Source organism: Calonectris borealis, chromosome 11 (genome assembly GCF_964195595.1).
Source record: "Calonectris borealis chromosome 11, bCalBor7.hap1.2, whole genome shotgun sequence".
Lineage (NCBI taxonomy): Eukaryota > Metazoa > Chordata > Aves > Procellariiformes > Procellariidae > Calonectris > Calonectris borealis.
In genome coordinates this window covers 543242-565046 of record NC_134322.1, presented here as the reverse complement: position 1 = coordinate 565046, position 21805 = coordinate 543242, and the positions used below count along the sequence as shown (strand labels likewise).

General features: G+C 61.9%; 2 protein-coding genes across 2 annotated transcripts; both read left to right on the top strand.

The window, feature by feature from the left end:
* The first annotated feature begins 13630 nt into the window (after positions 1 to 13630).
* ANKRD34C (ankyrin repeat domain 34C) lies at positions 13631 to 15226 on the top strand. The gene has a single exon (XM_075159499.1). The coding sequence runs from the start codon at positions 13631 to 13633 to the stop codon at positions 15224 to 15226; it is 1596 nt and encodes a 531-aa protein (XP_075015600.1).
* Positions 15227 to 17671: 2445 nt separating this feature from the next.
* TMED3 (transmembrane p24 trafficking protein 3) lies at positions 17672 to 20569 on the top strand. The gene is made up of 3 exons (XM_075159498.1): positions 17672 to 17858; positions 18423 to 18671; positions 19214 to 20569. The coding sequence occupies exons 1-3, from the start codon at positions 17688 to 17690 to the stop codon at positions 19448 to 19450; spliced, it is 657 nt and encodes a 218-aa protein (XP_075015599.1). The 5' UTR covers positions 17672 to 17687; the 3' UTR covers positions 19451 to 20569.
* The last annotated feature ends 1236 nt before the right edge of the window (positions 20570 to 21805 follow it).

The following is a 21805-nucleotide window of genomic DNA, read 5'->3' as shown; positions in this document are numbered from 1 at the left end:
TTAGCCCCCGTTCCCCCGACTGCCATCAGCTGCCCTTCTCCAGACAGTCATGGGAATGAACGTTTCATCAGGCGGAACTGGTATGAGGTCGAAACAGAATTACTTTCTATATAAACGAGCTTAAATCAAGATGATTTTTAGATGAAACTCTGTTTGCCGTGATGGGTCTCAGCGCTACATGCATAGTGCCAAAATGCCAGGTGATGTTTACCCAACCCACCTGGAGTACAAAAAATGTCTGGAATGGGAATTCGGCAGAGGATGCTGATGAAATGTGGCTGCTCACGGCCTCGGTCCCTGCAGACCAGAAAGCATGAGCGTGGCGAATCGGACACGCGTGCTCTGTGTGGTCCCCGGGGCAGGACAGCCCCACCGTGCCGCCGGCTGCCCCTCCAAGAAACAGGAAATTGGTCTGGGGGGGAAAATCCTTCTGTACTTTGTGGTTACTGCAATAGTAAGTTAAAACAAGCTGGTTTAGCTCCTTAACCCTTTGCTCTGGTGAAATAAGGTTTCTCGGTCAGGAGCACGGAAGCCCCATTGCCGCCGGGCAGAGGCGCGCCAGGAGCCGTCGATGCCGGAGCCCATCTCCGGGCTCTCTCCCTGGCACAGCTCAGGCGCAGCCGCTCCGGCGTGCGGGACCATGCGATGCCTTACGCACCCGTTGCTAACGTTCACCCAGCAGCTCCTGTTTGCCAGGTCTCAAGGTGGCAGACAGGGCCGGGAGGGCCGGGGGGGTGAGCTGCACCACGTGTGCTGCCCACAGCAGGGCAGAGAGCGTGCAGGGCGGCAGGGAAGAGACCCCCCCTTGGTGTCACCAGTGGGTCTCCAGGAGCACCCATTCGCGCTGGTGCTCCCTGGGGAGAGCCTGCACAGACCCTCAGCACAGCGGTGGGGTCGTCTTTTTTCTTGCCAGAAAGCGTTTCCCGAGCACTGCAGAATTTCACCTTTCGGTCTGTAGCCCCGCGCCTCTGCCAGTCCCGAGGACGAGGCGCTGACGTTTTGCTTTTGTTGTTCCATGCACTGTTACTTTTGGAGATCCTTACAGGGTTAGGAGTGAAACAACGCAATCCAAAGAGCATTGCAATGACTTCTCAAGACAAAATGAGTTTCTAAAATTAAACCAGCAAAATGAGAGAATGGATCAATTTTTGCATTGATTTCATTGCCATGAATATTTATAAAACTTAGTTTAATAATATTAAATAAAATAAAAAAGAGCACTGGGTGAGAACTACTGCCTGCATCTCTCTGTCCCCAACAAACTGCAAAGCACACATGAGAAAACACCTTAACAACGGCCACTCCTGAGCCCCAGCGACTGCACACACCCTGCGAGGATCGGAGCTGCAGCATCGATTCCAGGAGCTTGGAGCAGGGAACCCCCAGTCTAGAAACAGGTAAAATCCCCAGAAAGACTCACAAAACCCCATGGAGTTTATTGCCCACCGTGACAGCTCACTCCCCAGAGAGGCTCTGATGCCCTGGGCACCCAAGTGCCTTGTCAGCCCCAGCGTGACCGCCCGTCGCCGTGCAGCCATCTCGGGAGGCGACCGGCGGGCTCGTGCCCCTGCCTAACACAGGCAGCGCGGGCAGCGAGGGGCAGCACATGGGGGCTCTGGATGTCGCTGCAGACGTGCCGTGTCTCAGACGTGGGGTGCTGGCGTCACCAGCCCTGTCTCTTCCCTCGCTGGCATTTGCACTCCCAGCTTCACCTCTGCCTTTTCCACGCCTGTCTTCAGGCCAAGTGGCTTTTTTCTCCCGTCCCAGACACTGCCTGCGCCCATCTTAATTGGCAAATAATTGCTACAAATTGAATTGCCACTCAGCTCCTCCTACGCCTGCCTATTAACTCGAACGCGGGTGTGAAAGCACCCGTGTGAAACTGCTCCTCATCACAGGCTTCAGCCCGTTTCCAAGCTCCAGCCCCAGGCTTGCCCACGCACTCCCAAACCCTGCTGCAGGGACTTGCCGGCTGCCGCGGCCCCAGGAGACCCCTGAGGGGTTATGGCGTCGGGGGGCGGGTGGCATTGCCATGACAGCCCCTGGCTTCGGAAGGACAGAGGACACCGTTCCCCATGGTGAGATGGAGCAGTGCCGCTTCACCCAGCTGCAGCATGACGGTCCTCATCTTCCACCGCCACCTCTCTCCTCCCGGGGTCCATGGTTTTCCAGCTGGGCACTGAGTGCATTCCCCTGCCTTTCAATCCGAAGGGCTTCTCTGCAGATCCTTTGGAGTGCAGCTGAGATGAAAAGACAAGGTGGAGGTGCGAGAATGTATAGATTACAAAGGAAAAAGGATGAAAAAGTGCAGGGAGAGGGATACGTTGCCAAGGCAACCACCGACAGCGGGGATGAGAGATGGAGACCGAGGGGGAGAGGGGTGAGGGGGGCAGAGGGGAGCGGGGGCACCGGGGAGCTGGGCTGCACCATTGACACGGGCTCACGGGTGGAAACACGGTTCCCGTAGGACAGGAGAGGGTTTGCAAATGCTTTTCCAGCCGCTTTCGAAATACATTCCCACCCCACCTGTGGCCCACAGGCGAGAGGAGGGAAGAGGGAAAAGGGAGGTTTTCCTGAAGTGGACCTTCACCTCGGGAGCCCGAGGCTCCCGTGATGGAGACAGCAGGGCCGGAAAGCCCAGGGGCAAGGATCAGACGGAGAAAAGCTGCCCCCAGCCCCTCTGCCCGCTGGGGCAGCTCCCGTCCCTGCTCCGAGCGAGGGAGGAGGACTCCTGACACGGCAGCATCCCCTGAGCCCATCAGCCCGCGTCCTGCCTGGTCCCGCAGCCCGGCTCCCTGGAGCCGAGTGGTCAGGATCCACGGGATGGAAATTGCAGTTATCTGAGGGCCAGCACATTGCGTTAATTGTGCAAAATGTCAACCGGTAATTAGAAAATGAGAAGCACTCACTGTTCAGTGACACATAGCAGTGGCATTTCTATTTTCAGACCTTAACACAACTTATTAGAGTCAAAGTCTAATTAATGCACCACACTGTCGAGCAGAGGATGGAGAATGACCCAGATCTCACCCATTTCCAAACAGGAAGGTTTTAAACTTTGTTCACACTTCAGACATGGATCAGGAGGAGATGAGCACTGAAGTCCCCAGAGCAGGGCAAAGCGCTGGCATTGTAGAGGGGCTCGCTCCCGGGCTCGTTCTCTCTCTGTACGGGTGCCGCTTTGGGCTTCATTTGCAAGCGGAAAATGAAGTGATGCCAGACTCACCCTGCCGGGGAGGAGCTGGCAGATCCAGGCCCGGGGATGCGCTGGCAAAGGGGAGCAAGTGGATTTCCACGTGCGGTGCCTGTCTCTGCAGCGGGGAGTGATGCACGTGAAGCCCCCAGCTAGGCTGTCCTCACGGCACGTGGCGGAGGCCACCAATGCCCCTGAGGTGCCCAGGTCTTGGTGCCGTCCCTTGCAGAGGATGCTGCACCCAGTTGCCCAGCCCTGGTCCCACTGAGCACCGCTCCTGCTGCAGCGCGGAGCTGAGCCACCGCCGGGATGGTCACAGTCCCGGCACACGCAGCAGCATGCGGCACCAGAGCGAGTGGGTCTGCGCAGAAGGGGCAGAGCCTGCACCTGCCACGCGTCCCCATCCCCAGGGAATGGCCCACGGAGGGTGCCCAAAGTGCGGGGGGGGTCCTGGGAAGCAGCAGTGCCCACCCCTGCCTGAGGACGGCCCTGCCTCTGTCACTGCAGCAGCACCGCTGGGACGGCAGCGAAGCCCTGGTTCTCCTGTGCCCCCCCTACGCAAATCATTGGGAGGAGGAAGACAAGGCGCAGGGAGGGGGATGGCAAGGTGCAGCCACCCGTAAGGTCCATGGTGGCCGACGCAGCTGCAGAGCTGCCGATCCAACACGGGACGGCAGCAGGGAGGGCAGCCTTGAGTCCAAGTTGAACAACGCAGCAGTAACCGTGCACGTGTGCTCCGGGCACGGCCGGCTGGGCACAGCAAATCCTTTACGTTTGTCCACCTGCGAGACCCTCTAGTGTGCAAACGCCCATCACCATGCCTTCGGCCAGAAGTCAAGACTGGGAGAGCCCGGGCGCTGTGGGGGCGAGGGGACAGGCAGGGGTTGGTGCAGGAGCAGCCCGGGGCTCCCGCACCAGGGCAGGACGCACGTCCTGAGCCCCACAGCTCCCTCCTCCCCTCGGCTGTTGCTGGCCCTGGAGCAGCATGGTGAGCCCTGCTCCCCCGGTGAACCCCTGCTCCCCCAAGCACCACATCCCAGGAGCTCCCTGACAGCTCCAAAATTCTCCGGCACTATTTTTACCCCACAGTTGCTATAGAGACATCAGACCCACTCACCGTGATGCAGCCTCTTTCGGAAGCGCTGCATCACCAGCTGCCTCCTGCCTCCAATAACGCACGAGGCAGGGGGCCACTATTTTGGGCAGAGCCCCACTGTAGCTGGAGATGACCCAGCCCTGCAGGACAGCCTGGCCTGGGTCCAGCAGAGAGGGGGAGATGTGGACGGCAGGAGGAGGACTGCAGCATTTCGGAGCCCCAGGAGCCTGCCCCTGCAGCCCATCACCCTGCCCTCCCCATCCAGCCCTGCTGCTCTCTATCCCCTGGGCAGGAGAGGCTTCGACCTGGGCTGCTTTTAAAAGCAAGAAGGGAAACATTGAGGTTGTCTGACACAGGACACCTCAGGAAGGGCTTGGGGCCCAGGAGTTCACAGAGCTGGAGATGAGAGGGCACATGGGCAGGATTCATCCCTTCTGCCAGGCTGTGTCCAGCCCTGCAATACCCACAAGATCCAGGCCAGAAATACAGGGGCAGCAGCTTTCCGAAGATGCGTGAAGGGCTCGGTCACTGCTGTGCTGGAGCAGGAGTGGGACTGCGGGTCCCCCTGACACCCCCTCTAGCCCTGGAGAGCTTTGCCAGCTCCCCCTGCCCCGCCGAGGGGTGATGCCGAGCAAACAGCCGCCAGCTCCATGGCTCCGGGTGCCCCCAGGCCGAGGGCGAGCTGCTGCCCCCCCAGCCTGGGCGAGGAGCGGCAGCGTCCGGGCGATGTCCCTGCACTGGGGCTGAACTTCCCGGCGCTTCCCCGGCGCCGCAGCCAGCCCGACCCTTTGGCCAAAGCCGGGGACAGGAGGGGACGTGGAGCGGCTGTACACAGCACTGCGTGGTCACACAAGGTGTTAGGGGCAGGACTGTCACTAGCAGAGGCCGTCACAGATATCAGCTAATTAATCTCCATTACGCCATAGGAAGCTGATACTTGCTTGCTTAATTTTTCCAGCAGAAGAAATCAGGGTCAAAATTAAGGCAGATGCAAACCCGTGCCAGGCTTTGGCCCCGCTCACATCTGCAGGGAAAACGTCCAGATGCCGCAGGATCGGACGGTTCCCTCGCCCATGAAAACCCCGGCGAGGAGCATGGCAGGGACCCGCTGGCCTCGGAGGCTGCACGTCCCCAGGGAGTGCAGGCAGGACTGGGGGCCTGATCCCGAACTTTATAAACCTGTCATCAGTCCTCATTAGTTACACGCACCTGCAGCATCCTCCCGGATGCGAGTTACGAGCCCTGTGCCCCGCCGTGCCCAGTGGGTCAGCAGACACGGGCCGTGCCCCAGCCGGGGCGCAGGGCGGCAGCAGCATTGGTGGCAGAGCTGGGGGTCACCTCCGAAACACCAGCGCTGAAAGCTCCCCCCATCACCTGCGTTCATCCCTCCAGGGAAGCGTATTTATAAAAAGAGGCTGTGCGTGGATGAGCTGGCAGAAATAGCTGCACGCAGCCCTCTCCGCGCGGTGTAAGGGATGATCACCAGCTGTTCTGCAAAACACCCAAAATAGAACCAGCGCCGCACGGCCCCCCGGGAGACCGTCCCTATTTAGCTAAGGCAGCCGGAGCGGCCAGGCTGTGCTCACGTCCCACCTGCGTCTGTGCCCCCCCGCTGCCGGGGCAGCCGCTGCTCCCAGGGGAGTCTCAAGGCAGCCGGCGCTTTGGGAGAAGCGCCTTCCCCAGGAGACAGGCCAGGCTCTGACAAGCCACTGGCTGATTTGCTGCAGCTCCTCCCGGGGCTTTAGAAGCACCCGGAGCTGTGATTGCCCCTTGCCGTCCCGTCCCTGAGCCTGCACCTACGGCCTCAACCTCCCGAAGCATCGCTACAGCCCCTGCTCGAACGCCCCTGGGGATCGCAGCTGCACCACACACAAACCAGACAGGCCCATTACGGTCCCAGCAAGTAGCTGAAAGCAGCTCCCTCCTCCTCTGGGCTGGGCCAGACTCTATAACTTCAGAAAGCTGTAATAGATGGATGAGACCTGCCCGACAGTTTGTCTGTGGTGAGATATTGCTGGAGTGGCCCAACGAAGCACTCGACATCTCTGCTATTCTCTTTGGTGTCACAGCTGTGTCACCTCCACCGCTCCCCGGCGGAAGGCACTGTGGGGGGAGAAGGAGCCCCTCTGCCGGGGTAAGGGTTCTGGGTACCGGTATCCGCTCTGCTGCTGCCCCATGCATGCCGGCAGCACCTCCAGCTCGGTGCCCAGCCCTCTGCAGCTTGCCAGGGCTGTTCGCGCAGACCCGCGCAAGGCCCAGAGCGTGCATGGGATGGCACCCTGGGCACCCGCAAAACCACCTCCTTCTCAGTCTTGCCCTGAACTGGGCACCGCTGCAGCACTGAGGATCGAAGTGAAGACTCAGAGCCCTTGCGCCGGAGCTGCAGCTTCTCCTCCCGCAGCCATCCCTGCCAGCCCCGTTGCCATGGCATCCTCAGGGATGGCACAGATGCCAGCGAGGAAGATGAGGAGGATGAAGGTAGGTGGACACGTTGGCTCTGCAGAGCGGGACGGGGCTGGGGCAGATCTGGCGGCCCCCGTGCAGCAGGCATGGGCTATTTTGGAGGTCTCAGACCATGCTGTTTACATCTGTGCTAGCAGAGACTGAAGAGTGAGCCACAGTGATGCTGGTCCCACAGCGGAGCTGGCATAGAAATGCTCAGTCCAGAATGACAGCAGTGGTTAAAGCTGAGATGACACAGATGACACTTTCCAGGTATCTCTACACGTCCCCTGGGTTCAGCCAAGCCCCTTCATGTTCACCGTTCCTAGTAAACCAAGGAAGGAGCAGGGATATTCAGGCCAAATCTCCTATCTAACCCATCACCCAATTACACAAAATCTCCCATTTTAGGCACATCTCATATTCACAGCAACTGAACTCCATACTCGGAGCCTGGCGAGCTGGCCCTGGGCGTGCAGTGCCCAGAGCCCCGGCACCTGGGCAGGGAGCAGGACAGGATCAGAGGCTGGTGGTCGGGCAGGAGAGCTGCCTGCGCCTCCCTGCTCCAGAACCCAGTGAATCATCAGGGAGTAACCGCAGCCCAAGGAGCAGCGCAGACATTACTCAGCAAATCATTATGAATAACTAATAGCTCTGAAAAAATGCAGCCTGCGATCATGTGCAAATAGGAAGGGGGGGCCCATCTCCATTAATCACTCATTATAAATTATTCAACAAAAGAGGAAGCAGAAGGCAAACACAGAACGATTTGTGTAGCAAGAGGGTGGGTTATCATCAGCGCTCAGCCCCCTCCACAGCCACCCCCGGGCCATGGTCCCAGCAGCGCAGCCCTGGCAGGGCTCTCCCCAGCTGGCATGAGGGCAGCCCGCGCCCAGCCCTGCCTCCGGAGCGAACCATGGGCAGCCCGTGTCCAGCCCTGCCTCCGGAGCGAACCATGGGCAGCCCGTGTCCAGCCCTGCCTCCGGTGCGAACCATGGGCAGCCCGTGTCCAGCCCTGCCTCCGGAGCGAACCATGGGCAGCCCGTGTCCAGCCCTGCCTCCGGAGCGAACCATGGGCAGCCCGTGTCCAGCCCTGCCTCCGGAGCGAACCATGGGCAGCCCGTGTCCAGCCCTGCCTCCGGAGCGAACCATGGGCAGCCCGTGTCCAGCCCTGCCTCTGGAGCGAACCATGGGCAGCCCGTGTCCAGCCCTGCCTCCGGAGCGAACCATGGGCAGCCCGTGTCCAGCCCTGCCTCCGGAGCGAACCATGGGCAGCCCGTGTCCAGCCCTGCCTCCGGAGCGAACCATGGGCAGCCCGTGTCCAGCCCTGCCTCCGGTGCGAACCATGGGCAGCCCGCGTCCAGCCCTGCCTCCGGAGCAAACCATGGGCAGCCCATGTCCAGCCCTGCCTCCGGTGCGAACCATGGGCAGCCCGTGTCCAGCCCTGCCTCCGGAGCGAACCATGGGCAGCCCGTGTCCAGTCCTGCCTCCACATAGCCCTGCTGTGGCAGTTCCTCCTCGGACAGGCAGCCGATGGGGAGATGGAGCCGGCATCGCCATGCTTGTCCCTCCCTGCTGGGAGTGGAGCTGGGACATCTCCCACCCCATGGACACCTGGAAGCTGGTGAGTTAGGGCTGCTGGAGCAGGAAAGCAAACTCTCAGATCTAAACATCTGCAAGGGAAGGTTATTCCTGCTGTCCAGCCAGGACCAGCCCCGGCAGCGCCGCAGCCACCTCAGCAGTGCGTGGGAAAGCCCGGTGCTGCGGCAGGGAGCCGGCCTGGGCTCCGGCACAGGGACGATAACTGACAGGAATTGCAAAGTCAGCAGAAGAGGAAGGGTCTCTTGCAGGTGGGGGGGTGTCAGCTCCCCGTCACTTATTGCCGACACTCTCCTAATTGAGAGGAGAGCTACCAGGAGGGGTCATTAGAGCCTGGAGAAGGTTGTGTATGACTCACAGCATCTTGGCAGCCCTCTGCTTCCAGCCACAGCCGTCTCTCTCCATGCAGCAGCTCATGCTGCACACTGGGAACAAGCAACCCCCTCATTTTGAAACAGCCCAACCAAATCTTGCAATGAAGTTGCAAGGCAGATCTCCTGGCCTCCAGGACGTGGCCAGCCCAGGTGCTGCAGGGAGGACCCGCAGATGGGAGATGTGGCCCCTCCAGCCCAGGCCTCTGAGCATGGCCACCCGACCGAGGAGCTGGTTTCCACCTGCTTGGGGTCATTTCTGTCATCTCCGCCTGTACCGAGGCTGCAGCTTTTGTCCCTGATGACCCAACGGCAAGTCCCAAGGCAAAGGCAGGGCAGAGCAGACAGACTGCTTTTTGGTATTGCATAAATTAGTTATAAATTGTCAATCATTTATGTAATCCCACATTTCAAAAGTATGTTTGGTGAGAAGCCACAAGTAGTGCCGTGAGGCAGGAGCACCAGCTCCACTCCAGAAGTACTCCAGGCGGGCACGAGTGGCTCTGCACGCACGGCTGTCCGGTCCAGGCACCCACTCCTGACATCTCTGATGCCCCAGGACCCTCTTCCCCCACTGCTCCCCGCCTCGTTGCGGCTGTCCCTTACCCATCCCCTGGCTCCCCAGGCCCCGGGGCAGGTGTGTGAATTCCCAGCTCGACCCGGCACACACACACCCGCTTCGAGCTGGGACGCTGCGGCAGCTTTCTCTGGTGCTGGAGAACAAACCCCCGCTCCTGGGCAGAGCCTGTGCTCATCCTGCTGAGGCAACTTGTCTGCTTCTAAATTTGTTTTTTTAAGTAGAGCTTTTCTACAAATAATCTGGTGTGCGTGCATGCATCTGAAAATGAATGGACAAACACATATATTTTCAGAGTTTATATAGCCAATTTAGCAAGCTACTGAGAAGTCTCTGCCTTACTGGAGTTAGCAAGGAAGCTGCCATAAGGTTTTCCTAAATGCTTGCTAATGTAGTAAGACCTACTTCATTTTTCTGCTAGCTCTGATTATTATTGTTATTATCATCTTTTACCAAAGAAGATTGCAATTTTAGATTATATTTTAGTAATCACAAGAGAAATTTCCCCTAATGTTAATCTCATCTAAGAGAGTGCTACGATAAATACTGTTACAGGCAGCGGTAGTCTGCTAAATTACAGAGCCATGTGTAACATTGTGTTTATTGTGCATTTATGACCACTTCCCCACCTTCCACCCAATTACCTGTTTCTGCTGGGACTGCTCCTAAAGAGCCAATCTTCTCAGCAGCCACGGAGTAAAATGGGCTGGAGTCTGCAGAAAAGCTGTTTTCTGCGTGGATGAGAGATTCGGGGACCAGAAACATCTGCCCAGGGACAGCAGAAAAGCTCTGCTCCTGGTAACTTCCCAATGACACTGGGAGGGCTTTGTGCCCTGGAGAGCAGCACGCTGGGACTCTGGCTTCCCCCTGCGCCGCACAGAGCACTCTGGTACCCGAGATGTGCACGCAGACCACAGGGTCATTAACATTGGAGGGGACCTCAAGGGGTCTCTAGTCCGACCCCCTACTCCAAGTGGGGTCAGCTGTGGGTTCAGACCAGTTTGCTCACGGCTGCGTCCCACTGGGTCTGGAAACCCTCCCTGGACGGAGACAGCACAGCCTCTCTGGGGAGCCCACGCCAGCGCTGGGTGTCCTCGCAGTGACACCAGGGCACTGTAACACCCACAGGGCACACAGCACCATGGCGGGCACGGGGGCACTGGCAGCACACACTTACTAGCACACGTCCACCCCCAGTGCCTGGGCACACATGGGCACTGGGGAACACACGTGGCACAGCTCCACACTCCACACGTGGGCATGCAGACCCACAGGGTCACGGGCACTCTTATGCAGACACCCCCCTGGACGTGGGAGCAGCCTTGTGCACGGGCACACAAGCAAATACACACATGCAAGGACATATGGACATGGTCACACACGTGCGGGGATGCAGCCCCACAGAGGGGCACACACCCACAGCACACCCGGCACACGCACTCCCCCCTCACGTGCAGACGGAGGCACACGCACAGCTCTGCACCTGTCACCCACGCGCACGGGGACACCCCCCCCCCACGCACCGGCATGGACACAGACACCCCTGACGTGCGGGCACAGACACTCACCCCCACACCCACCCCCACGGACACCGGCACACGCCCAGCCCCCCCCCGACCCGCACCCCTGCGCGCAGACACCCACGCGCGGGTGGGCACGGACACTCACACACCTCCCACTCACGGGGACACACGCTCACGGCCCGGCACGGACACGCACCCCCGCACACACGCCCCCCCCGCAGGCGGGCAGGGACACAGACCCACCCCCCCACCCGCCCCGCACACGGACACCCCCGCCCCGCCGCTCCCCGCACCCACGCGGGGGCGGACGCGCCGCCCCCCCGCGCCCTCCTCCCCGCGGAGCGCGGGGCAGCGCGGGGCAGCGGCGGGCAGCGGCGGCGGGTGACGCAGCCGCCCGGAGCGCACATAAGGGGCGACGCGGGCGGGGGCGCCGGGGTAGCTCCGCACCGCCGCCGGGCACCGGTACCGGCACCGGGGAACCGGCAGCAGGTAGCGGGCCGGGCACGGGGGCGCCGGGCGCCCCCGCCATCAGCACCGCGGACAGGGGCCGGCGGCAGCGGGGCCCGGGACGGCCCCGGAGGGGGGGGCACCTGCCCCGGGGCGGGGCGGGGGGGCGCCGAGGCCAGGGCCCCCCCCCGTGCTCCACCCGCTGTCTCTGCAGCCCCGCGGCCGAGCGTGCCCGGGCGCCGGCCCCTGCGACCCCCGGCGGGCAGCGGGAAGAGAGAAGGCTGCACCCGGGCTGGGACCCTCCGGCGGCACCGCAGACGGGGGACGCGGCCGGCGAGGAGATGGAGGTGAGAGCCGTCACGGGAGCAACTTTAAAACGAGCCTGCAGGCTCCCCGAGGGGACGGGGCCGTGGGCAGCTCATGGATACGGCTCCGGGGAAGGGGGTGACACCGCTTGCGCCTTTGAGGGGGGCTGGGGGGTGATGACCCCCGTGTGAGCACTTACAGCAGGTCCCAGAGCCATAGGATCTCCACGTCGTCCGAGGCACGAAGGGCAAGGGCTGGTGGGGAAGGGCAGAGCAGCTTGTGCGCACCACGGGGGAGGCTTTCAGAGAGACCTGATGAGCACAGGCTGCCAAGAGCTCCGGAGAGGACCAGGCAGGCTCAGACGGGCCCCTCGCAGGTGGGGATGCTCCAGGGAAGGGCTGGGCATGGCCTGAAGCGTGGAAACTGCGGCTCACAGCTGGACAGGCAGCAAAGGGTGATGAGAGTGTGGGGCAAGCAGGTGGCAGGGCCCCTGGACACGCTGGCTGAAGGTCTGCTTCTGTGCCTCTGTGATGTTTCCATGGTGCTGGGCATCTGCTGGTCCCTCCAGCACACCTCTGCCTTGTGCAAGGAGCCCGCCAGGTCTCAGAGCTGCAGGGGACAGGTGTTGCTCCTCAAGGACACAGGCAGTAGGACCACGAGGCACTCGGGTTGCGTGTCATGGCGGTGGAGCGATGCGCAGGAGCCTTACCTGGCTGAACTTCCCGTAGCCAGCCCGTGCCAGGCAGGAGCAGGGAAGCACTTGCCAGCAGAGACGATGCCTGTTGATCCTCCTAAGCCGGTCCTGCCGCAGAGACTGCTGTGAGTGGAAGCTGCTTTTACAGCACTCTCCTACACAAGTGGCTCACACCACCATTAAGCAGCACGGGGTTACAGACAGCATGACCGCAGCTGCTTCACATTTCCTTCAGCAGCGAGGAAGCAAAGATTGTGGTTCCAGCCCAAGAAGCCAGGGGAGATGCTCACGCTGTCTCCAGTGGGCTCTGTGTTACAGCCTGAGAGACCTAGAAGACACGGTAGAAACCATCACAGCATCAGGATCATTCTGATTTCTCTGGCACTTGGGGAAATCAGTTGCATCCAGGCAAATGTCAGCATGGCTACTGGAAGCAGAGCTGGAAAAGAGCAAGGCAAGATGAACGGAGACGTATTGCCAGGGAGCAGCAAGAGCAGAGCTGGTCCAAAAGGGGAGACAAGCTGTAAGCTGAGAGTGACCACCGCACAGGCTGGGGGTGAGACCTCATCAGCAGGGCAGGGACAAGTCAGTGACAGGTCCCATCAACAGTGATCATCAGGCCAAGGCAAAGTGGCAAGTCAGGTCCCAGGTCAATGAGGGAAGTCAATGAACAAGTCTGGTCTGACAGGGGAGGATGGAGCCTCAGACACCTTCATAGCACAAACCAGGACTGGGGGTCTGGGCCAGCATTTAAATAGAGCCCCCAGGGCAGAGGGAGGGTGGGTGTGTGGGGGTCTCAGGTGAAGCTGGTCAGGCCAATTAAGGGCAATTGGTGCACTCGGGACCCTGGCAGCCAAGTCCCCTGGCATGTCTAGAACAGAGGAAGGTCAGAGGCTCCATGGCTGATAGAGAAAAATACAGTACATCCTGAAGATGAGATTATTGGGAGGGGGCAATGCCATAAAGTAAATGCATGGTATGGCTGTGAGAAGGCAGGGCTGAGGCATCTCCCAGCTGGCAAAGATCAGCTCTTTCTTCCCAGGAGATCCCTGAGGAGAGCAAGCCTTTCCTCCCGCTGCTGCTCACCTGCCTTGCACCCCAGGCACTCCCACGGGCAGCAGGAGACCCTGTGTGCAGGGGGCTGTGGTGCTGCACACGGGCAGGGGGGATGGCTTTGGGGGGCTCCTCGTGCCACAGGGTGGGGTGGACGTGGTCAGAGAGGCAGTGGGATGCGGAGCGGTGCCAAGAGCGTGACACCCCCAGCAAGGCAGGGCAGAGGTGAGAGCCAGGGCTGAGGAGCAAGCCTCACCTCTCCTTCACGGTTCCTTCCACAGCTGCTGGCCGACACTGTCTTTGCCCACCAGTAAGCAGCGGCTGGTGCCATGGATGAGGTGACGGAGCTGGAGATGGGGGGGAACTCCCTCCTCAAGGCAGTGTGGCTTGGCCGGCTCCGGCTGACGCGGCTGCTGCTGGAAGGGGGGGCTTACATCAACGAGAGCAACGAGAAAGGGGAGACCGCCCTGATGGTGGCCTGCATCACCAAGCACGTCGACCAGCAGAGCATTAACAAGGCCAAGATGGTGAAGTACCTGCTGGACAACAGAGCTGACCCCAACATCCAGGACAAGTCCGGGAAAACAGCCCTCATGCACGCTTGCATCCGTGGCGCCGGGGGGGACGTGGTGTCCCTGCTGCTGGAGAACGGGGCAGACCCCAGCCTGGAGGACCACTCGGGAGCGTCAGCTCTGGTCCATGCCATCAATGCCGATGACAAGAACGTGTTGCAGCACCTCCTGAACGCCTGCAAGGCCAAAGGGAAGGAGGTGATCATTATCACCATGGACAAATCGCCCTCTGGCACCAAGACAGCCAAGCAGTACCTGAACGTTCCCCCCTCGCTGGAGTTCAAGGAGAGGGCCCCCCCCGAGGCGTGCACAGCACCCTCCAGCGCCCACCTGAAAAATCCCGTCTCGGCACCTTCCCCCACTGAGAAGGAGAGCGGCATCTTCAGCCCGCACCCGTCGCACCCCAGGGACACCCCCTCTGCCAGGGCTGCCGACGAGCCCCCCTCGCCGGGCCGGAGAGCTGGCACGGCCAGGAGAGCCCACCTGCCCCAGCTGAAGCGGCTGCGGTCAGAGCCGTGGGGTCTGGTTGCGCCCTCGGTGCTGGCAGCCTCCGCGCACCGCGATGACATGCGGGTTTGCACGGACGATGAGGTGATCATGGGCATCGGCGACCTCTCGCTCTCCAAAAAGGTTCCCCTTGCCCGGAGCGGCAGCAGCAAGAGCAAGGACCCCTCTCTCTTCCCCCCAGTAGACGAGCAGGCTCTAAGGACGCCGCCAGCCCCCGGGCCGCTGGCGAGGAAAGCAGCCTACGAGAAGAGCCAGGCCGCCCACCAGCGCCTGCCCCGAAGGAGCACGGTCCCGGAAGAGCCAGAGAGCGTCAGCTCCGCTGCTGCCAGCTCGGCCGCAGCGATGGATGCGCTGCACTGGAGGAGGCTGGGTGCCGAGCACTACGACTGCGACCCCCAGCTCTCCGGTGTCCCCAGCCCGGCCGAGGCGGGGAAGGTACTGTCGGAGAGGAGGAAACTCAGCGGGTCCCACCTGGCCTTGCTGGTCGGCTCACGGGAGTCCCTGGACAGCATTGCTGGCACGTCGCCCGGGACCGTCCGGCGCCGACCTCCTGGTTTGCTGGAGAGGCGAGGGTCCGGGACCCTGCTGCTGGACCACATCTCCCACACAAGGCCGGGATATCTGCCTCCCCTGCACGTGAACCCCAACCCCCTGAACCCCGACATCGGCTCCAACAGCAAAACCTCTTCCCCGCTTGCTACTGGCTTGAAGTCCCTGGCGCCCATCGCTCCCAGCTCACCCAGACGGGGCGACTTGAGAGCCAAAAGGAAGCTTCTCCGGAGACACTCCATGCAAGCAGAGCAGATGCGGCAGCTCTCCGATTTCGAGGAAATAGTGGCCCAGTAGCCATGTCACCATTTCCTTCCCAGGAAGGTTACCAAATCAGTGCTCTCCCTGCAGAAACGTGACGGTTCCCGTACAGAGTGGTCACCCAGCTCTGGGGAAGCGCTGGCGGCCGTGAGGGTCAGACCTGTGCCCAGGGGGTGAATCAGGAGGTTCCTGCTCCCTCATGCCAGAGCTGTAAGGAGAACCCAGGCATCGAGCCCAAACAGCTGAAGTGTCTCTCTTGTACTCTTCATTCACTTCTGGACTTTTCCCCAGGAGCGACTACCTGAGGGATCCGATCCCAGACTGCTTGAGATCATCAGGCTTCACACGAAGGCTCCTGCCTGCAGTTCACTTATTCCTCGTTATTTACAATCCGTTTTTCTTCCATCCCACTCGTTCTGACACAGAAACCCATCTGGAGCCCCACACCAGGGAGCCGTGGGGCTGATGTGTTTGTGAAGTGCCTACCAGGAAGGAAAGGAGCTTAATGCTGCGCGAGGGTGGAAGAGCAGAAATACCCCTCCCTAGCAATTGAACGTATTCGTACCCTCACTGTGCTGGAGAGGGAGGCAATTCTCTGCCTGAGAAATTTCCAAGCACTTTGAAACTCCAGAGGCTGAGCTAACCCCGTTACTGCTGCAACCTGGTGCCTTCAAAGGGCCTGGATTAGGAACGGGTTTGTCTCCATCTCTGAAGCGACCAAGGTTCAGGGGTATTTCCCACCACAGTGAGCAACTCCAAGCACTGAATTCCTGGGCAGGGAGCACTCCCAGCTTGTCTGCATGGGAAGTTTCTGCCAACGATGGGGGAGCAAGGATGCCAAGTTGCCAAGGACAGCACACAGTGAGCATCAGGGCTTCATCCCAGCAGGGGAAATCTGCAGCACAGCACCGCAGCCAGGGGCCTCTCTTCTGCTGACCCTGCTGCAACAACAATCCTTTGGGGCCGAAGCAGAGCTGAGCGAGGGCGGGTGGCTGCATGCAGGCAGGAGGGGGGGCAGCCGTGGGATGGGTCTGCATGGCGTTGGTGTCTGCAGCAGCTCTCTGCACAGCACCGTCCTGATGCAGCATGAGTCTGAGCCAGGAAACGCGTCTGCATGGCTGGAGGTGCGGGTGCGACTGCGATTCCTTCCCGGTGCACAGGGACCTGGGTGCCCAGCCCTGCAGATGGGGCCACGCGGCACCTTGCCACGGCACTGGGCCTGCACCAGCAGCACGTGGCAGCTTTGCAGCATCAGGGCAATGAGACTATGCACTGCCAGCCCCACCCGCATAGCCCCAGCCTCAGGCAGGCACCGGCTGGTGGTGGGGAGCACTCCTCACCCCACGCTTTAGTTGGGACTATGGGCTGGATGTTTGCCGTAGCTGCCGTCAGTCTCAGCCAAACCCACCGCACAGAACCGGCTGCGAAGAGGAAACAGCCCACGGCCCTGTGCTGCTGACGCGACGAGCATTTCGGATCTGCAGCCTACTCCGAACGTTGTGCCACTCGTATGAGGCCAAGCGAGAACAACTCCCATGGGTTTATTCAGTGAAGTCTCAGTGCCCTGATGCCCACTGCACAGGCAGCGTCGCTTTGACAAGCAAGTGGCAGCAGTCTCACCCCACCGGGGCTGATGTCGGATGCTGCCCTTGCCTCAATCAGCCCAGCACACGCTCCCGTCCGTCCTTCCGAAATGGCTGGCGACGAGCTGCTTCCTTGCCCAGGGCATTAGCCGCCTTTCTCCAGGCTGCTGCAAAACTTTGCACAGTCCCTGCACAAAGCAGTGTCGTGGTTTGGTTTTAACTGCACAGGAATGTTCTCTGAAAGTGCATTTTAGATTTAAATATGCTAGTTAGAGCAAAGGTGGGTTTATATTTTTACAGCCTTAAAATTTATACTTTCTGTGGGTCAAATGCCTTATAGATTGAATTTCAGGCATATCTTCCCTGTAACAGTGACGTTTGTCTTACATTTTAGAGTGTGGAACTTTAAATCCTGTGGTTCACCTTTTCCATTCATTTCTAAATATTCCGGTATTTTGCGTTTGTCTTTTTCTAAGCAACATTTGACGCCTTTAGCCAGCGATCGGAGATGGGTGCCTGGAGAAGGTGGGTCACCTCTTAGGAGCTTCCTGCGTTGTGTGCATTGGACCGGGGAACGTGAGCAGCGCTTCTCCACGGGAATATTTTAATGCATTTATTTAAACGCGTATAGGTGTAAGCAGGCAGGTGTCAGAGGATGACGTCATGTAACAGTACAGACTTTTAATATTATCACTCTATTAATAAAGAGCTCAGCGTTGGCCTGAGAGCCGCCGTGCGGGGTCCCGCGGCACCGGCCGTCCTCCCGCGGTGCCCGGGGGCGGGGAGCGCCGCAGCCCGCCCGCGCCCGGGGCCGCCCCCAGCGGAAGCGCCGCCGGTGCCGGTGCCGAGCGGGCGCCACGTCAGGCGGGGCGGGGCGGGCCGGGGCGGGGCCGGAGCAGCGCGGCGCGGCCGGGATGCGGGCCGGGATGCGGGCCGGGATGCGGGCCGGGATGCGGGCGCTGGCGCTGCTGCTGTGCGCGCTGCGGGCCGACGGCACCGAGCTGACCTTCGAGCTGCCCGACAGCGACAAGCAGTGCTTCCACCAGGAGCTGGAGCGCGGCCTCAAGTTCACGCTGGACTATCAGGTACTGCCCTGCCCGCGCCCCTGCCTGCACCCCTGCTTGTGCCCATCGCCCTCTGCCCGTACCCCCGGCCCCGTGCCCCTGCCCGTGTTCCCCCACCCGTGCCTTGCCCCTGCCCGCGCCTCTGCCCGTGCCCCCCTGCCCGCGCCCCTGCCGTGCCCCACAGAGCCCCAGGCAGGGCTGCAGCTGCACCGGGAGACGTTCCCAGCCCTGGCCCCGTGCCTGGCAGTGCCCGCCGCAGAGCCAGTACTGGGATGTGCCCGCCGCAGAGCCAGTACTGGGATGTGCCCACAGCAGCCACAGGAGCCCCTGATCCAGCCATCAGGGCTGTCCCCCTGTCCAGGCATCCCACCTGAGCTCCGGGCACCCCACCTGAGCTGCAGGCACCGTGGGGCACAGCTTCCCCTGGGGCTCCCCCAGCCTGGGTCCCCGTCCCGTGGCGGGCAGCCGTGGGCACGGTGCCTGCTCACTGAGGGCACAGGCATGCGCCGGGCAGGGCGGCTCCTTCCAGGGCGGGAGGCTCTTGCCATGTGGTTCAGCAGGTGCCACCTGCGTCTCCTTGCGCAGGTGATCACCGGCGGACACTATGACGTGGACTGCTACGTGGAGGACCCTAACGGCAGGACGATCTACAAGGAGACCAAGAAGCAGTACGACAGCTTCCCACACCGCACCGAAGTCAAGGGCGTCTACACCTTCTGCTTCAGCAACGAGTTCTCCACCTTCTCCCACAAAACTGTCTACTTCGACTTCCAGGTGGGCGATGAGCCACCGATCCTGCCCGACATGAGCAACCGTGTCACTGCCCTGACACAGGTAGGTCACTGCACGCTGCCGCAGGAGGAAAGTCCTGCCGCAGCTCCCGCTTGCGGCCAAACGGCTCCATGGGATGGCGGTTGGGGGCTCGTCCACCTTCCCCTCTGCCAAATGCAGAAGTGCCAACCGCCAGCCAACCACCCCGCCACGTGCAGGCCACATCCTCTTCCCAGCGGCGCGGGCAGAGAGGGATGGGGAGGGCTGCTCTGGATCTGAACCTCCCCTGGCCTGAGCACCCAGTGCAGCAAAGCTTTTCCATCCCTTGGCGTGAGCTCGCAGGGACCCAGACCCTGCCCTCAGCGCCTCGGCAAGTCTCTTGGTTGTGCCCCAGTGCTCACAGCAGGCTCCCTCCAACAGCCAGTCTCCAGCATTGCCCCTTTGAGCAGAACCGCTCTCGGGTCGGGGCTGGCAGAGACCCAGCAGCACAGGGCGCTGCTGCCCTGCTCTCGGGTGCCTCAGCACAGTCCTCAGCTTCCTCAGCTGCGAGCACCGGGCCCGAGCTGTGCTGTGTCAGGAGCAATGGAGCACGCTTGTCTCCCCAGATGGAGTCTGCCTGCGTCACCATCCACGAGGCTCTGAACACGGTGATCGACTCCCAGACGCACTACCGCCTGCGGGAAGCGCAGGACCGGAGCAGAGCCGAAGACCTCAACGGCCGGGTCTCGTACTGGTCGGTCGGGGAAACCCTCATCCTCTTTGTGGTCAGCATTGGGCAAGTGATGCTGCTTAAGAGCTTCTTCACCGAGAAGAGACCCGGCAGCGGCGGGGCCGGCACCTAGAGCCGCAGCTGTGCTGTGCCCGAACTGTGGTGGGGAGCGGGCGGGCAGTGTTCTCCTGGGTCATGCTTTACCTCTGTTTTTCACAAGGTGCTGCTGCGGGGAGGTGGCTGGGGGGGAGCAGGGGATGATGTGACGCTGCTGAGCCAGGTGGAAAATGGTCACCCAAGCACAGGCATCCCCCGGCCAATCCCCCCAGCATCACCTCCCGCTTTGCCTTCGCCTGCCCTGTGGCCCCGTCCCCTCGCCTGGCCAGTCTGTCCCCGCTCACCAGCTCCAAGCGGGTGGGCGTGCTGGGGTTTGCATCAACACTCTGGCCCCTTGTCTGGTGCCTGGTGCACCTTCAGAGCCCGATGTGACTGCAAGGTGCAGCCCGGCATCCAGCAAGGCCACGCCCTGCCCACGCACGCCCAGTGGCACAGAGAGCTCTGCCCAGGCCGGCGAGGGGACGGGGCAACGCTGACCCACCCAACGCCCACCTCCCGAGTGCTCCTGCACCGAGCCAAGTGCTGTTGGTCCGGAGGAGAGCTGCCATGCGGGCTGCGGGCTCTGTTCCTGCAGGCAGAGGAGGGGCAAAGCACAGCTCCCCTTTTTTCCCCAGGGCAGGCAGGGTGCTCCCTGGGGCAGGGCCAAAGCCGGCAGCAGCATCCCAGGAGCCGCTGACTCAAAAATGGAGGCGAGTTTTCAGCAGGGCTTTTTTGCTTGGTGATTTTCTTTGCTTTGCAAGCCCCCGTCCTCACAGCAAAGCATTTCCCAGGGCCTTCTCTGCCGCAGGAGCAAGCAGCATGCCTCGTACAAGGCGGTATTTTCATACTTACGCAAGTCCACGCCTGGGGCTGGGGCTGTGCCCAGTAGACAGTGGGAGCGGGCACAGCTCTGCCCCACGCATGCAGAGGAAGCCCCGTCCCCGCCCCAGCAGCAGTGAGGACGCCCCGCACCCCTGAGACTGCGGCCCCACTCCCTGGAGCCCCACAAAGCAGAGGTCCCCACAAGAGCCCTGGGGAGACCAGCATGCCAGCCCCTGCCGCCAGCCCTCGAGCGGGCACAGGACCGCTCCTCCGGAGCCAGAGCAGCACCACTGGCATTTTACTTTGCCAGTTCACAATAAACCCCTGCGACCATGGTTCGCACTGCCATTATTGGGCACAATAATGTCCGGGATGGACAGCCAGGTATGGCCACGGCCACTGCCGAGCTGGCTGGCCCTGCCTGCAACAGGCCCTGCCTGTTCCTGCCTCATCGGGCACTCGGCCCCCCAGCGCTCTGCAGACAGGCTCGGCACCTGCCGGGGTGATGCCAGTCTCCCCCCTGGCCCTCGGCAGACCCCTGTCCAGGAGGAGACATTTTGGTGCAGCCAGTTACCGCAGCCCTGCCATGCCGAGCGTGCTCCCGGCACAGGACCAGATGCCAGAGCCAGGGAGACCCCGGCAGCAGGAGCAGCTCTCCCAGCCGTCCCTGCCCTGACGCAGCCAGCTCATGCACAAGGCTGCGCTGTCAGCGGCGGTTTCCCCGGGGCTACGGGCAAATCCCTAGGCCTGGGTCCCACCTGGAAGCGGGGACCGAAGGGGGCGAGGGAGCTCAGCAACCCACTGCAGCAAAGCGGGGAGCCCCAGGCAGACGCTGTCTGGAGTCGCCCTCTTGCTTCAGTCCTGGCTCCAGCAGACGCCAGCTCTGCCGGTAACCCTTCCCTGAGGCGGGTGGGATGCCAGGGCAGTCCCCGTGAGCCATCCCGCACCCCCAGCATTGCTCCCGGTGCTATGAGGAGGGTTCAGACCAGCTGATCCAGGGCACAGGGTGGAAGTGAGGGGCCCAAGCACCCACAGCCCCTGCTCAAGGTCCGGGGCTGCAGCCCCCTCCCCACCTCCCCAGCCTCTCCCAGCCCAGCTGGCCGTGCCAGCTCCCGTGGCAGCGCTGGCCTTGGGGCAGTTGCTGCGCAGCCGGGAGCAGCCAGGCCCCCGTGCCTCGCAACGACCTTCGTCAGGAGCCAAGAGCTCCCATTTTGAGCGGAGCCGCTGGCGGGTGCAAGGCTGCTGCAGGCAGCGTGGCGCCCTGGGACTGCTGCCAGCTCAGCTCCGCCAGCGGGGCCCAGCCCCGTGCCCCACCGGAGCCGGGAGCCCCGCGGGGACAAACAGCCCCAGCAGCTACTGCAGAGAGGGCAGCACCCAGCTCTGGCCAATGTGTGGGACGCCCTCGGAGCTGCCCCTCCCTGGGGGCCTGGGGACCACCCCACGGCAGGGACAGGGGCAGCCAGGATCGGGTCTGGACCAGCCACCCCCCAGGCCAGTGGGCTGGGGCTCCCACCCAGCCCGTCCCCAGCAGCGCTGGCTCTGGGGACCCCAGCCCCGGCCCAGCTCATGG